A 17199-nucleotide genomic window follows, 5' to 3' on the forward strand; every position below is an offset into this window, starting at 1 on the left:
GCAAATGTGCGGTTTACAATAATTTGCAAGTCTGAATGCTTATCCAGCAATTGATTGCTTTCAGGTACCAATTGACCCTAGGGTACCCATGCATAATTGATGTGTGGTAAGAAGAGAGAGCAGAAAGAAAACAGATGCAGAACTCACCACCAGGCTGCAGTCCGGGCGGATAAGGTCTGCTGGAGAGGGGCTTCTCTATGTCACCATCCTCCCCTCCAATCCCACCTACTCCCTTCATACGGCTGGACATGCTGGATGACTTCTCAAAATCCTGCAGAAGAGATAAGGCAAAGCAAAACAGGCTCTCAACTCAGGGCTGGACCATTCCCAGCTCAGTCATACGAGAAATCAATCTCCCCATGGGAGTACCTTATACTCTCTAAGAGGGAATGGTCCATTTACTAGCACAGCCGAGGCCGAGCCACAGGAGTCTTGTTTATCATTACCAGTCTAGATCTTTAAGTAAGCAAAAAATAAGTATTTTATTTTTAAATACTTTTTCTAACTAGTTTTTGACTGAAAAATTTTGTGCTTATTTTTTTACAATAAAAACATGTATGTCTGTTTTTATGTTTATATATATATTTTAAAAAAAACATGAAAATAACAAAGCTAATGAGAAAAAATTAAGTATGCTCAATGCTGTGAGAAATACGGTAAAGAGGAAACTTAATCACCCCCAGCGCAGGGGACCTGGCACCCACAGAGCACATTTGATACACTCAATCACTTACACTATGAGGATCAAGTGGCTAATTGTTGTCTTCGTGCATTCGTGTTATATTTTTATACTTCTTTCCATAATTGGCTGCGTTTATCTTTCAAATAATATAGTTTATATTGTATTTACACTTATCTGAATTAGGCAAGGCTGAACAAGAGACACTTACCCCATTACCATCAGAGAGAACAGGGTCAAACAGGCTGTCGAGATATCTGTCCATGCCTTTCTGAGTTGGTGCTTCACTGAAGTCTGATTCTATATATATATATATATTTACAGTTATTGTGGGGCAAAAGAAATCCGAACAGAATACATAAAAGCAGCTTAAAAACTATCCAAAAAACAAAACAGCTGACCGTGGCTGTAGTATCCATCTGAATCTGGCAGACTGGAGCTTGGCATTGTCTGGGGGAGCAGAAGTGAGCTGTCATCATCAGAGTCAAACCCGCTTCCAAACAGAGCCCTGTGAAAGTTCATAGAGAGAGCAAAATATTAGGAAACAATTCAATAACATTGTAACAAAATATTTCCCCTGAACCTAATTATACTTAAAGCATATACTTAGCCTATAGCTCTACTTTAAAAAATGTCATTTGAATTTGATTTTGCTCATAAAAAATGAATAAAAAAATACATAGAAAAAAATATATTTCATTTTCCAAATGACGTACATGATCAAAGTGTAATAAACAGCATATAAAGGTATTTAATTCTACATGGAGCAGGTTGCTTTAAGCATAGCACACAGACAGTATATTAGGACAACATGATGCTGCTGAGCTATGAATAATATTTATTTTATCCCAAAATAGTAACACTTTATTTTAGGGTCTTCTAACTAGTAGCTGTTTAGCATGCATATTAGTAGAATATTAGCCATTTATGAGTAGTAATTAAGCACATATTAATATTTTAATCATATTTATATATTAATGCCTTACTCTACATGACCCTAATCCTACCCAATACCTAAATCTAAGGACTACCTTACTAGTAATTTGTTGAATGAAAAGTCAAAGTGAATAAGTGTGCCCTATTCTAAAGTGTTACTGGACAATTTTATCAGGCGAAATAATCACTCGTTGCTTTGAATTTGTAAAATGGCATCTGTAACTACAACTAATTATTTAAAATATTGACTTTTCATGCCTTAAAAATTATGTTTGTAATTTCTGGGCAACTAGTGGCACAATATTTTCAAGCACTGTTAGACATTAGCCACTAATGCCACAGAAAGTAAACACTTACATTTAAACACATTTAATGCAACCGGATCTGTCTCAATATAACTCATATTTGTGATTATGTATCATATCACTGTACTCATTTCCATATACATAAACATGCAAGAATATCAAACAGATACCTACAGGCTGGCATTGGGCCTAGTTCTGGTAGGACTTTCAGCAGAGATGATGAAGTAGGACTTTTGTTTAGGAAAGTTTCTCATCAGTTCCATGTCTGCGATCAGGTCCATTACATAATCATGCCCTGCGAGCTCCGCCCACTGTCCATGCTCCTTCATGATCACAGAACACCCCTTCCAGGCCTCCGTCACACCCCTGCGGATCCAATTAATGGGACTATTCATTGCAAGCATATTACAGATGGCAGAGATAATGAAGGCCTCATTACAGACTGCACATATCCCAACACGCCCGAAAGAAAGAGCCATGTACTAATGGCGTGGCATACAGAATATTAAAAAGCTGCTCGTGGCGAATAGATGGTAACATTACAACACCTACACTGACTGAAATCGAGCAAAGTGGAGATGGAGATGGAGCACAATAAGGATGGAGCACAATAAGGATAGTTTGTGTACCTATGTTGTAGAATATCTCCAGCCAGCTCCTCCCCACTCGTCCAGGAGTGCATAGGGCAAAGGAAAGATGACCCTGTCAATATAATATGACAATTAACAGCTGTGCTTTGACAGACATGTATGAGTGAAGACTACACACAAATGACTGCTTCTATTCTGTGCATCAAGCTTTACACAGTTGTCTCCAGAGGGTTTGGATTTAAGGGATTATGATAATAGAGGAGCCTTTTAGGGCTTTATTTAACTGTTTTGTAAGCTATCTATTGTTTGTCTTATAGCCTAAAACCAGCCTGCTACTGTAAATCAGTTATAATCTATAGGCTGTACCATCACCTAAAACCATCCAAAAACCACAGGCTGGTGTTTCATTTGTTGTTTTCAGCAGGGGTTAGTAATGAATTTTGTATTTGCAAAGTAAAATGGAGAGTAGGTTGCACCAATACATACTAAATTAGAAAGAAATCAGAGGCATTCAAGTATTTGTTAAGTGTTTTATTTAACTTAAATTAATTCAAAGGATATTAAGAGTAACTGGGTAACAAGACCTAAAGTTTAGTTAAGGTTTATAGTTACATGCAACTGAACTAGACCTTGACTGATAAGGGTTTTAACTGGCCAACAGTGATTCAAGGTCGCAGAAACTCAAACAGTGCAAGTGAAACTGACACACACCATCAAAACAGTGTACTTGCAAAACCATGTTTGCTTTCTTCCTATTGGCTGTCCATTCCAAAAGGGACAAAGGATAAGTCCTCGCTGTCTCCGGTCCATACAGGGACTTTTGCATGGCTTGAATGAGCTTGTGTTGACCAACAGCTTTGAATCCATCAAAGGCATGATCTGAGACAAACCTAAAACATACAAAAGCCAAAACGTAACATAGGCTCGAATGTAGTTTGTGACATGTTCGATGTAAATATTGTGTTGCTTACTTCAGAAGGTATTTCTCCATTTTGGCTGATGGTGCAAACGCACTCAGGCAGGCTAGCAGCAGCAGCCAGCCTCTTTCTGAGTTATCTGGATTGGTGTTTCTCCAAACCTGATTGGCAATTTGACATAAGATTTCATCCCGCAAGCCAGGGTTGGTAAGCCCCTTCTGGATGATGTAGTTTCCAAATAAATTCTCCTGAGCGCCATTTAGATGCGGGTCACCCATAAACCTCAAGATCTACAAAGTAAAAGAAATAGCAATGCTAATAAAGTTGAAAGCTCTTACTTATGGGTACAGCAGAGGTACATAACTTGCTCATGTGCTTATAGAAGATCTGTGTATTGAAAGGTTTATAAGTTATTGTCTACATAGAAAATGAACTGGATTTTCAGATCTAACTTCCAGAACTAACATTCCAGCTTTATTGTTTTAATGTATTAAAGAGGGCAATAGTAAAATGTTCAACAGAATATAATGCAGCGTACCATGACAAAGACATCTAGAGCGTCATGTTTAAGATCATCATCAATGTGGGTTAGTGGTGTCTTCAAAGGAGCAGTTAACATTCCAAACTTTGCTTCCTATTTATTCATAAAAAAAAAACATACTTATCAAGCTACTTAAAATACAGTTTATACGTTAATCCACCTAGTCAAGCTTATTGTAGCTTATTTGTGATAAGCTTATTTATTCTTTGGAATAAATTATTGAAGCATGTCTTACTCTAAAGTGAATCTGGACAAATTTGGAGATGGTGTAGTTGTTGATGTCAAGAGGTAGCGTGAGCTGTGACTCCACCTGAACTGTGGGAGCCTGGACTAAAGCCAAGCAGTCAGAATGGAGCTCTCTACCTCCTGAAAAACATAGAGGTGAGAGGTGAGACAGGCAGTGCATCCTATATATACAAACACTACCAGTGTTGGGGAGTAACTAGTTACATGTAACAGAGTTATGTAATTTAATTACAAAATAAATGTAACTGACGCACGCATTTAATTGATTACTTTCCTAAAATGCAAAGACTGAGACACATGCTTATTCAGTCACTGTTTGATTTAATGTTTGGGTTTAAGTATATGCTTTATTAAGTTTTTCTTTCCAAGGCATTGTTAGATGCTAGTATTTCCTGTATAGCTATGCAAGGCTTGGTTTCAAAAACAATATCACAATTAAATGATTTTGATTAAATGATTTTTTAAAACAATCTTAAAGTAAAAATATGCACCAAATTATGATTTTGTGTGACAATTTTGAATACTGGCTGGTTATGTACTTGATCGAATATTGACTTGGGATAACTTTTAACCAAAAAAAGGTATGGACTGCAGCTTTAAATTGAGCAACTTGTAGTCTGTAACCTATTACATTTCCAAAGTAGCCTTCCAAACTCTGCACACTGCTGTTCAGTACTGTAAATTGGTTTGGTATTTTTTTTACGTTTTCAACAAGCTGTGTCTATTTGTTAAAAATACAGTAAGAACTGCAATGCTGTAAAATATTATTACAGTTCAAAATAACTGTTTCTATTTTATATATAATGTATTATGTTATATTTTATATATACTCAAAGCTCAATTTTCAGCATCATTATTCCAGTCTTACATGATGCCACAGAAATTATTCTAATATGCTGATTTAATGATCAAGAAGCATTTTTAGTTGAAAACAACATTCGTAGATAAACAGAAAAATCTGTTCATCATTTATTTAAATATATATTATATTAGTGTATCTTAGGGTGAGATAATGCAGTACCAGCAGCTGCCTGCAGCAGTGCTCCGAGTTCAGCTGGAATGACCAGATGAGTGACGTTGACCACTTCCCGTTTAGACAGCTCCTGCAAATAAAATATATAGTGGAATAAATCAGAACAGGTTTTGATCAATATAAATTTTTCAGTAAAAAGAAATTCACAGTATTTCCCCCTATATAATACAGGCATAAGAAATATACTAAAAAGTGTTCCATTTAGACACTGAATGTAATTATAACCATTTCTATTCTCCTTTGCTCCTCTTCTGCCTTTCTCCTGGCCTCATATCTCAGCTAAAACATAATAGAAAGAAGTAAAACTATTAAATATGGAGCTGGTTGTTGCTCATCCTGATCAGAGTGCACTAAAACGGAATTGTTCTTACCTTGATGTATCTCTTGCGATCAACGTACATTTGAATCAGAGAGCGGAATTTCACCAGACTAGCTCTCATTTTCACATAACGTTTCCTGTGCAAAGAATGGAAAATTAATATTTTTATAAAAAAGCCTTGACCATTTTGAGTGGTAAATGATAGCTTGTACCTTGTGAGAAAGCCTCGGCAGTGGGCCTGCAGACGTATGATCTTCATGCGGAAGGCCGTATAACGTTTTCTCACAAAGAACATCCTGACGTAACGCTGCAGAGTCAGGGCAGCTACGTGCCTTACTCTGTCCCTCTTGCTCTCCAGCAGGAAGTATATTTCCTCTTTCATGAATAACTAACAAACAAAATGTGCAATGTGAAAGTAAGTAGCCTCATGAAATTAGACCTTTTATAATCTGGTCCACATTGTACAATATCTTGGTCAACAACTACCTGCGGGTGGTCTGACAGTCTAAGGATGCGTTTAAATTTGAATCCCTTCTGAATAGGTACTTCTTCTGAATGAATAATTACTGTACAACTGTTAAAACATTTTCTTCTGAATATGTGTAGTATGAATGCAATCCATATGCACTACGTCTGTCATTGTCATGTGACCTACCAGTTTCAGTTATGTTGCTTCATTGACATTCACTTACCTACCATGTCCTCATGGGACGTTAAAGAAATAGTTCACGCAAAAATGAAAACTCTGTCATCATTTACTCACCCTCAAGTAATTCCAAATCTGTATGAATTTCTTTGTTCTGCCGAACACAAAGGAAGATATTTTGAAGAAAGTTTGTAACCAGTCTGTTTTGGGTCAACACTGGCTTCCATAGAAGGAAAAAATACTATGGAAGTCAATGGTGACCCAAAACAGCCTGGTTACAAACAAGACAGAATTTCCCTTTTTTGGTGAACGATTCCTTTAAAGTGTCCATCAGATGTGCACTTCAGAATCTCACAAGAAATAGTAAGTCATCCAAGTATTTCTTTGCCCAGTGTTTTATGAATACTGTGAAATTGGACACACTACTCCTTTCTTTAAAAACAGTTTTATGTCTACTATCTAGCCTAGTACTAGAAAAGTATGAGATTTCAGGTGCAGCTGAGGTGTGTTTATCAGAATCATGCTCACCTTGGTCACACCGACTTGAAATGCTCCTGGTCTAACAGGACAAAGCTTCCTCAACATGATGACACAGTTTTCACCATTGGCAGGAGGGGGCTGTTTGAGGCCTAACAGGGACTTGTATCTAAACACAACCAGATAATTTAATATTAATTCAATTTGAGTCAAACTGCAACTGCAACTCTAGCTCTTACCTGAAAAGGAAGACATCAAATGGCATTCTGATCGGATAGCCCTCTCTCCTGATTCGAATTGTTTCCAAAATCCCAGAGTAGTTAAGTTGGGCACTAACCAGCTCCAAGTCAAACATACCAGGCTCCTGCAGGGTTGCACATGTTCTCTTAATCATTTGCAATTCCAGGCAAGACACAAATGGTTAAATTCCTGCTGTTTTTTTACCTTGTTTTGGTTTGGCTTTATGCACCTCACAAAATATGGGTTGGCTCTGTCAGTACAAAATGGAAGGAAGTACTTGGTGATAAATAACTTACATTGGTCTGGAGCCAATCAAAGGCAACAAGATATTTGTGTGGACAGTGTAATGCACAATTTAGGTGGCCTACCTCTCCATCTTTTCAATGAGCTCCATGAGGGATAGCTGGAACTTGGCTGCCACTGTTGAGGCCTGATGGCGCCGCGTTACTGTGCTGTTCTTCCCAACATAGGATTTCTGTTGGTTGAGGGCCTCAGCATAACTCATGAAGAGATATGCAACCATCTAAACCACAGTCAGATAAGGTTTATTAGGGTTTTTTAATTCCTAGCTAGTGGTAGCTAAATAATTTCTCTCACCTTGTTTTTGCTCTGAATAAAAAGGTCAAGAACATCCTGGCGAACTTGATCATAATTCTTATCCAGAAATTTATGGACCTGTGAAGCATCACAGAAAGTTTGGTCCATTCCTCCACTAATACTTTATTAGGATATAATTCAATACTCAGTGGCTCAAGGCAAGTAGATTAAATGCACCTGATAAGTGACCTTCCCAGCATAATGTTTGATAGTAAATTCAGGGAGAGGCATTTTTGGCTTGGAATACAGTGGATTGTTGCCATGATGATAGTGGCATTTCTGAAGGAAGGTATGGTCTGTTGCCTAGAGGAAATTCATTCAAAAGCAGAATAATTAAAGTGCATATCATACAAAATTAGTAGCGATGAATAAATAAACATTAACAAGGATGCTGAACATTAGGAAGAAATGACACCTGTGGAAACCCGCTCTGGTCATCAAGAATTCGGAGTATCCCATGTGGCTTTGCTGCAATGAGGTCAATGCAGGATTGGTTGTCAGAGAAAGGCACTTCTTCCCAGTTGATTTGCTCTCTGTTATATTCATCCTCGGATATTCAAAAGAAAATCATTTTTTAGATGCATACCTCGGGCAATATACTCATCTACAGTTTTCAGAGGATTAGAGTGAATAAAGACAGCTTACTTGTTCTTCTTTGAAAATGACCCTGTTGAAAAAGAACTGAAGATACTCATTTGCATAATTTATGCAAAGCTGTTCAAAGCTGTTGAAGGTAAGGTCCTACATAGCACAAAAAAGTGGGATTCAGTCGAACGAAATACAAAATTTTTCAGCAGTGTAGAGTATTAGCAAACTCTTTTCCTAGGGCAAACAAGTTATGGGGCATACCTCAAATCCATAGATATCAAGGATGGAGATAGAAAGTGCTTCTTTCCGAGGATAAACCTGCCTATTTATTCTGTCTGTTAGCCAGCTGAACAGAAGGGAATACAGGATCTTGGCAACAGCATCTCTGTTGTTTGAGAGGGAAAATTACCATAATTTGATTACCTCGATGCTCAGTAGTTAGACAATACAATCTAAAGAACCCTGCATGCAGTTTTTCCATTTCATCTAGCATGAAGCTCCCTGAATGTCTGCCAGAATAGACCTTTTCATGACACTAATGCTAAAACTAATACATCTGAATGCATTGCAATGCCTCTGATAAAAACTATCAGATACGTGTTTTTCAGATAGGTTTCCCCCTAGTAAAAATCACATTCCAGGGGCTAAATTTTATTTTGTATTTGTGTTTTTTGTATTTTATGTGTTTAATGTATTTACGTGCATTTTTTATTTTGTAAACATTATTTTGGCCATGTTATACCCAAGGTTTGTAATTGTTAAATAAGTGTTAAAGTAACCCAATTCCACAGGAAAACCGTGGACTTGGCAACACTGCACTCCAGATCATGGAAAGAGAGGCGTGGCTTATTTGAAGACTGGCAGAAGATGAAAAATCATTATAAATCCAATTGTTTAATATGTAAGTACAGTTTTTACTTCAATGAAGCTTTAGATAATATACAGCTAATAATTAAATAAAAAAAATAAATATATCAATAGTTTATTTATGCAATATGCAATTATGTCTAGGTTAGCACAAAAATGATTTGTAGTTTTTTTACCTGGCATCAATTGCACTCTCAACAGTCAAAGGGGTAAAGATCTTTTCCCTCATTGTTTCCTGTAAAAAAAAAAAAAAAAAAAAGTACGGAATAATCAGAAATAGGCTAATTGCAGCAAAGTTGTAAATGTAAGGTGTAAATGTTTTCTTATATTAAAACACATGATTTTCATTGGATACCAGCTTTATTCAAATGTTGTTGATCTCTTTGAGATGAAATGCTGCCAAGGCACTATCAGTAGACAGGTGAAATTGATACGACCCTTAAGAGGAGCAGCCTACAGCGCTAGTGTCGGTAAATGTAAACACACCCGGCATCCGTGGCAAGACAATACTAATCTCTTTCAGCTGATGACATTAATGCCTTTAAATAAAAAATCTTTCCTTAAATAGTTTAACATGGTGCTAGAAGAATTCCCCTGCTCGCTCATTTACTTGGATATACCAATGTCTCTTAGCGGGATAAAATTCTGGTGTCAGTGTCTGAAAGCAGGGCTTTAATGGTTTCATCAGATAAGAAAAGCCGGTAGCATGAGATCACTGTGCAATTCAGTTGGACAAAGCGAAATGACTTCGAGTATGGCCCTCTCCTGTTACATAGGTACTACCTGTTTCTCTAATGAAAAGAATGAGCTAAATTACTTTGAGAAGCCCTCAGAGGTGTCACAGTAGCTGTAGCCATGAGTAGTAGCCTAAATGACTTAGCACATTTCAACATGGCAATGGGAAAGTGAACATTGATGAGCACTGGCTCTATCTAAGACCAACTGAGACAAAGGCTGATCTGAAACAAGATGCTGTGTAAAGGATCATATGAAAGGTTTTTCGATGAGACCTCTGAAATCAGGAACTGATGTGGCTCTGATGTGAGGAAAGATGCTGAAACAGAACACGGATATGTTGATGATCTACATCAGAGGAAGGCTGAGGAATCCACTCTAGATACCTCAGATGGACAATTTATGGAGTTCATAAGGAAACATCTTGTTCTTTAAAAAAATAACTCTGGATGCTCCTTCGTTTCCAGAAACTATACTGGACAAGGACTACTGGTACTTTAAAAACTTTTTCCTTTTGTTGGTGTGGAAATTTAGATAGTTTCAAACATATGTCAGGTTTGAATAGAAGCAGTCATTTGAATAAGTTCTCTATTAGTTTTAATTGATACATCTTGATATTTTACTTTTGGACCATGTGTTGTCATGGATGATATAAATAAGACCGGAACAGGTGCATATATATGTAGCATGTAATTGTAGCTGCTTTCTGTCATCTTATCTTATGTAAACAGCAAAACTTTTTGTCCATCCCTCATTCACAATGTCATAACATTGTTTGTTTTGGATCTCGATCAGAATGACAATGTCATTGGCTCAACTAGTGGTATTATTTTAAGGCAGGTTTACCTGATGAAGAAGGTCAAGCTTTGGCTAGTTAGAATGGTTGAGTTAGCCCCTGTTGGTCAATACCATAACTATTCTATACAATAATGTTCTTTGGTGTCTAGAGTGCAACAGTGGGGACTCAGAAGTACATATCCCTTGTATTTTCTTCATAGGGGAACTTACTGTGATTGATAAATTATTTAAAGTCAGGCATACTGAGACCTACGTGGTCGGTAATCAATGCTACTTTAGTCAAAGCCTTTAGCCCATGCACATTATTTCAACATTTCTTTAAATTATGTCGTTGGGATAGCACTTTTTCATTTATCAAGGCTATGTAGAACAGGCCATATGTCTGTTATGTTGTAATTAATGGCTTTAAATAATGTAACATATGCAACTAATAACAAAGCCTTATAGGGTAAAAATGAATGGGAAAAATATATGTCTGCTGATCTCTGTTGCACTCTAAATAGTAAAGCTTGTTTCACAGTCCTTTTGATCAAAGTGTATTCACAGCAGAACAGTCTTTTAGGTTTTGAAGATGCTGTAATTCCTGCACAAGCACTAAGAGACAGTAGACTGGTTAGTCAGGGTTAATACTGCATCAGACCTCTTGGTGGCACCCATGCAGAGGTTTGGATGCTATATTCTACACTTAGGACTGTAACACAGTCTATGATGGGAGGCTGATATGGCTTCAGGGCCCATTGATGTCTGTTTCTGCCTAGGGTTTTCCCTGATTGGGTTACACCGGTTACCACAATGATATGGCCTGCTGCCCTGCCATAATCAACTTGGCACATTATACTATCTGAGGGATTTGGGGCTTTTACGCACCACTTGCGGCTTTCTCTTGGTATCTTGTGGTTGCTATCTAATTGAACAGTCTTGGCATTTGGATGGTTGTGTTTCCAAGAAAAAAATCTGTATGGATAAATCCTTTACTACAGTATGTTGATACTTGGCATGGGACATTGACGTAAGGTCTGTCTGCAGGTCGTGTAAGGTCTAGAAAGCTGTAAGGTCTAGAGCTGAGTCACTGACTCCTGAGTCCAGTCTAACTCAAACACTGCCACTTCATGTGAAACACAATATGCAGAGGCAGCAATAATATTTAGGCCCGGTTTCACAGACAGGGCTCAGGTTAAACCAGGTTTAGGCCATAGTTCAACTAGGACATTTAAGCAACTTTTATAGACAAGCCTTAGATGAATACACTACTGGTGTGTATCTTGACGCATAACAATGAAATTGCTATATTTTAAGATTGTCTATGAAACTGAGGGTAAAACATTAAATTAAATTAAAACATTAAAACATTAAGTCATTAAAGGTCACTCAATTCATTAATGTAATTAATGTTAATTAATGTTAATGTTAATTAATATGCATTGGATTTTGTCATTTACATACAGTATATCAAACAGCGTTTAAACCTTTACATCAGTCTTGCAATGACAAGGATGATATGATAGCATGCAGAAATTACAACTGAATATAAAGCGTATCAAAAAATAGAAACTTATGATTAAATATAACTGTGTAATGTAAAAGGTGATGATATTTCGTTTAGTACTGAATCCACAATCAAGCAGTTTTTTTCTTACCGTGACTTTGAAAGTAATGGATTTCTGTAGACCCTCTGGGGAAATCTGCAGAATTTCAGCCACCACTCGGATCTCCTGAGCGCTCACAACTGATGCCACTTCCTGAGATTCAGTCTGCCAAGATAAGAATTTGACTTAATTTATGGCACCACTGAAAAAGGTCACCATAACACATGAACATGAGGGAAATCCAAGTGAGCAATAGACTGAGTTTCTTTGTACTTCATATCTCTCGAAGAAGACATTTCCTAAGTGGAGGATGGAAGACAGGATCCTGAAGATACCGCTCTGGTCTTCGGCACTGAAGTGAAGTATTTCCATGGCGCTGAGGAGCCTGCGAAAGTCCTCCCCATCATTTTTGCCAACAATCTCACAGTCTCCACCCTTGTAACCAAAAAGAGCATTCATTAAAAAGAGAAAATCAGTCTAACAACAGCGCTGAATTTTTGATGCTTTAATGATCTGGCCTCACTTGATTGAGGTAATAATACGTCTCTGCGTCTTGAAGGTATAAAGACTGTTTCTGCTGTGAAGGAAGGCCAGCAAGCATCTCATAAAAAATGTGATAGTTTCTTTCATCTTTGGCCTAAGAGAAAGTAAAATATCACTTCAGATTTCTGCATTGGAAGAATTGGTTTATTTGAATAATGAACTTTTAAATCTCCATAAGAGCATTATAAAAAATACCTGAAACACAATCCTGGACTTTTCAAGTAGATACTGTGAGGTTATGGCACCGCTGATTACCCCTCTGTTTGAAGCAGGAAAATCAGACAAGCATTAATATGTAATTTGCAACTTAACCCATGTACGCCAACATAAAGGCTTTTTAACTAGACTCGTGTTAATCTTGACCCTGTTATCCTCTTTCAGTTGTAAAGGCACTCCGGCTCCGAAGTGCTTCCTCTTAGGTGTATCCATAACACAGTAAAGAGATTTGATATTGTCGAACTTACTCTTCCATAAATATTTCCATATATTTCCCAAATCGACTGGAGTTATCGTTCCGTACGGTTTTGGCATTTCCAAAAGACTCTAAAAGAGGAGTTGCTTCAAGAATCTGTAGATTAAGCAATAAATACATAACTGTGTGAAGGATTTAGCAATAAACACTCCAAAGTACTACCCTGTTAATTCATGTTATATGCTTAAAACAATTTACTTAAGAGCGACACTGTATGCATTCATAGATTATATCTTGAATTTGAGTATATATTGCATTATGACATTCTGGGAACATTGTTTTTGGGGTTGTTTCTAACTACACTTTTTAAAAGACCCGTTCTTTGACAAATGTTATTATTTACTGTTTCTATATAACAAAATGTGCATATGAGCACTTGAACACTTTTTTCTGTTGTGTTGTCATTTTACTTAAATTTCTATAAATGATTCATTGCTTCTGTTACATTTTTAATATTTTTTAATACTCCATAACATTTGCATATTGCATATCACAAAGTGCAACAGCTCACGCGACATACAGAGTACAAACAAGAGAAGGCCATACAGAAGTACAATACCTCAATCTGTATTGTTGCATAAAAGCCAAAAAGAAGGAAAAAATTAGTTACACATTGTACACAAAAGGTTTTCATTATTTTTAAGAGAGTTTATAAGCTTAACTCTTACCTGCTGTGTGATGTTCTGTTTGTGATGTATTGCAGCTAAGTACCGGAGAACTAGTTTTGTGGTCTCTGTTTTACCAGAGCCACTCTCACCACTGAAAGGTAATAAGCACATTTAAACCCCATGATGACTGTAACCCCTAAATTACCAGTTTAACTACTTAATTGCACTTTAAATTGGCACAGAATGCAGCTTGGCATGTGAGGAACCGATTTCCTTGTCTTTTGCTATGCACTTAAGTAATGAGCTAGGTGTCTGATCATCAGACAGAGGTGAAATCGAACGCTCGAGTTTGACTGCCGTTCCAGCTACTGTGAACAGCCATGGGTGCATTTCACAGAGACATGATCTGCTGGTGCAATCATGGCCTAGACATCAGTAGTCTTTCCTTACAGCTATCTCCGTCAGAGCTGGGTTTAAAGTGTTCTAGACGATCAGTTGTGTCAAGTAGAACTGACACTGATGGTTCCATCAGTGTAAAAGACTACTTGAGGTGACAGGACATAGATCAGCTATTTGAATTCTGACAATGACACATTTTTATAAGTTAGGTTAGTGGTTAGTTCACTAATATTCTGTGAGATAATCAAATGAATACCTAAATCCTACCTGATAATAATGCACTGGTTTTCTTTGGCATCCATCATTTTTGTGTATGAGGCATTTGCAATAGCAAATAGATGTCTGCGGGCACAATGGACAAGCACAAAAAAACAAAGAAAAAAGTACAATATAAAGAATTAGCCTTGCATTGATAAGAAATTGAAGTAGTTTTAAGGTGCAAAAATATATAAATGAATTAAGTTGTTTATTTAATATTGTGAATAAATGAATGAATGAATAAATGAATGAACTTACGGAGGATTCTCTCCAAGTGCATGCCCTTTGTGTTGCAGAACCATGTCTGTTCCATAGATGTTGAACATCTTGTATGGGTTAACAGATACCAGGATGCTTCCAATGTAAGTCTTGGAAGAAAACCAAAATTATTTGTCCATAATCTGTTTTGATAACAGTTCATTCATTAATTTAATTAGAATTGTATTCATTTTAAAGTTCTTAGAAATGCAGATTTTACGGCAATAATATTTTTATTTAATATAGTGGTTTCAAAATACATATATTTTAGTTCTAAAGAAACATGTCAGTATATTTTTGTGCTTATTTATAATTAAGACATGCACATATGCAGTGGATTTTGCAGTTTACTTACATATATCAAATTGCGTTCGAACCTTTTCTTTAAATTCAGTAAAACAGCACCTTCGTGCAGCTCCCTGTAAAGAGAGTCATTCTTTACGAAAGCATTTACTTTAGATTTGAACACAAAATTTCAGTTATCATATATATTTTACATGTTTTTATAGTTAAATAGCATTAATTTTATTCAGTAATTTCATACTCGAGCTGTGTCATGTCCTCAAAGCCATCCTCCTCTGCACATTCACGGTACAGCATTGTGGGCAGGCTTCTAATTGAGTACATCTAAAAAGAGTTCAAGTAAAAAAAATGTATTGTGTAAACAATGTGTTAACCAATCATGATATGAGACCAATATTTCACACTATATTTCCTTACAGACATTAGTCAGGGTTGATGTCATATTGAATTTTACAAAGATGAAAATAAAGCTGTGAGGTACAGGCTCAAGATTTTTATAGCCTTTGCATACATGGATTTATCAAATTAGGATATTTCATCAGCAACTGGTAATGCAGCTAAATCAGTTGAACACACTGTATTTTTTTCTCTCACAGCATTGTTCATTCTTGTCTAAAAAATTTAATATGCCGGTACTGACTAAGGTCTGTTGAAATAATACCTGTGTGCTGTTGTGTAGCTGGCGTGGCAGGTATATTTTGTTGCATTGTGGCTATTTTTCTTGTTTTGATTTTACCCAGTCATTTCAATTTTATATTGATCTATAAATTTAAAAAAAAATCCATCCATCTATCCATCTAGTCATCCATAGTCTATATAGCCTAACTCCCACTAAATAAACAAGTCATAGTATATTTGTTTGATATTTTACATTGCCTGGCATTATTTTTGATTCATAGTTTTAAACGTGGATTAATTTTTCGAAATAATCCTTTAATATGAAGCTTCAAATCAGTCATATGCACCATTTTAGTGGCACAGATATTTTTTGTGTATTTATATCTAGTGTATGACAGTTTCACAGGAAAAATCTTGATAGCAACGGCTTCATATACGCAGCAATTATATGGCAGTTATGTTACCTTGTCATACCAGTTGCCTTGAGGTTCACCTTCTCTATCTGGTAGCCATGCAGGTTCGGTGCTATCTGTCTCTTGGCCAGGAAACACGGGGATGACAAAATTCTCCAGTTCTTCATCCCTATACATGGACCATTTTGTGAGGTTCTGAACAGTATGATGAGGGAGGACTCTTTCTGAAGACCAGACATCATCTGGTTCATGAAGATCTAGTATTTGATTTTGAGCCCAGTGTTCACCAGACTGGCCCTGAACCTGAGGGGTCACTACTGCGTACCTTGGGTCCTCTGGAGAACGTCCCAGTGTTGACGGCAACTTGTAGGAGGCTTTGCGTAAGTTAACATTCGTCAAGGCATTTCCCAGAAAAGGTGATGCAGGAGATTGACTTTGAGCTGGTTGACCTCTTGTCACGATTGATCCATCAGGTAATCTGTAAGTTGCTTTCCGAAGGTTTTGGTTCTGGAGGGCACTGGATAGCATTGAGGGGGGAGCTTGCTCTTGTTTTGGATTTCTAAACAGGCCAGAGGTACTAGGTAAGCGATAGTTGGCCTTACCAACATTTTGTAGTGCACTTGACAAATTAGATGAAATTGATTTCTCTGGTTCTTGTTCAGAGCTCTTTGTCATGAGTGTTCCATCGGGAAGTCTGTAGGAAGCTTTACGAAGGTTTGAATTCAGAAGAGCACTTGAAAGAAGTGGAGAGGATGACTGTTCTGCTGGTTGGTTTCGAGAAAAAAGAGAGCCATCGGGTAGTTTATAGGAGGCTTTACGTAGGTTAATATTCTGTAAAGCACTTCCCAAGTATGGTGAGGAATTTGTGTCTGCAGCTTCATCAGTGGTAGTGGATACAAGTGTTCCATCTGGAAGCCTGTAACTTGCTTTTCGAATGTTAGGATTCAGAAGAGCATTTGATAACAGTGAAGAAGACTGAGCTGGTTGTGCTGGCTCATTTCTTGATATTATTGTACCATCTGGGAGCCTGTAAGTTGCTTTCCGGAGACTGGGGTTTTGCAAAGCATTTGATAGAACAGATGGAGTAGTCTCCGCTTTCTGGCCTCCAAAATTTCTAGATATTATCGATGTATCAGGTAGTCGAAAGGAGGCACCTTGAAGGCTTGGATTCTTTAATGCATTTGACAAAGGAGATGGATATTCCTGTGCTTGCTGGAAAGGAGTAGG

General features: G+C 37.1%; 1 protein-coding gene across 1 annotated transcript in view; it reads right to left on the bottom strand.

Annotated features, from left to right (window-relative positions):
- Positions 1 to 16662, bottom strand: part of myo15aa (myosin XVAa) — a 29018-nt gene extending 12356 nt beyond the window's left edge. Inside the window, exons 1-34 of the mRNA XM_043228918.1 lie at positions 16024 to 16662; positions 15183 to 15265; positions 14994 to 15057; positions 14639 to 14748; positions 14390 to 14464; positions 13778 to 13874; positions 13108 to 13211; positions 12839 to 12902; positions 12624 to 12737; positions 12374 to 12535; positions 12152 to 12265; positions 9158 to 9216; positions 8376 to 8499; positions 8172 to 8267; positions 7942 to 8073; positions 7704 to 7829; positions 7527 to 7604; positions 7298 to 7452; positions 7134 to 7179; positions 6929 to 7053; positions 6741 to 6858; positions 5779 to 5954; positions 5619 to 5703; positions 5473 to 5526; positions 5236 to 5317; positions 4204 to 4334; positions 3966 to 4061; positions 3482 to 3717; positions 3222 to 3400; positions 2550 to 2622; positions 2095 to 2286; positions 1081 to 1187; positions 891 to 979; positions 148 to 271 (exon numbers count right to left, since the gene is read on the bottom strand). Of these exons, the coding sequence (XP_043084853.1) occupies positions 148 to 271; positions 891 to 979; positions 1081 to 1187; positions 2095 to 2286; positions 2550 to 2622; positions 3222 to 3400; positions 3482 to 3717; positions 3966 to 4061; positions 4204 to 4334; positions 5236 to 5317; positions 5473 to 5526; positions 5619 to 5703; positions 5779 to 5954; positions 6741 to 6858; positions 6929 to 7053; positions 7134 to 7179; positions 7298 to 7452; positions 7527 to 7604; positions 7704 to 7829; positions 7942 to 8073; positions 8172 to 8267; positions 8376 to 8499; positions 9158 to 9216; positions 12152 to 12265; positions 12374 to 12535; positions 12624 to 12737; positions 12839 to 12902; positions 13108 to 13211; positions 13778 to 13874; positions 14390 to 14464; positions 14639 to 14748; positions 14994 to 15057; positions 15183 to 15265; positions 16024 to 16647 (4294 nt within the window). The 5' untranslated portion in view covers positions 16648 to 16662. The remainder of the gene's footprint in view (positions 1 to 147; positions 272 to 890; positions 980 to 1080; positions 1188 to 2094; positions 2287 to 2549; positions 2623 to 3221; positions 3401 to 3481; positions 3718 to 3965; positions 4062 to 4203; positions 4335 to 5235; positions 5318 to 5472; positions 5527 to 5618; positions 5704 to 5778; positions 5955 to 6740; positions 6859 to 6928; positions 7054 to 7133; positions 7180 to 7297; positions 7453 to 7526; positions 7605 to 7703; positions 7830 to 7941; positions 8074 to 8171; positions 8268 to 8375; positions 8500 to 9157; positions 9217 to 12151; positions 12266 to 12373; positions 12536 to 12623; positions 12738 to 12838; positions 12903 to 13107; positions 13212 to 13777; positions 13875 to 14389; positions 14465 to 14638; positions 14749 to 14993; positions 15058 to 15182; positions 15266 to 16023) is intronic.
- Between the last annotated feature and the right edge of the window lie 537 nt (positions 16663 to 17199).

This window comes from Puntigrus tetrazona, chromosome 3 (genome assembly GCF_018831695.1).
Source record: "Puntigrus tetrazona isolate hp1 chromosome 3, ASM1883169v1, whole genome shotgun sequence".
NCBI lineage: Eukaryota > Metazoa > Chordata > Actinopteri > Cypriniformes > Cyprinidae > Puntigrus > Puntigrus tetrazona.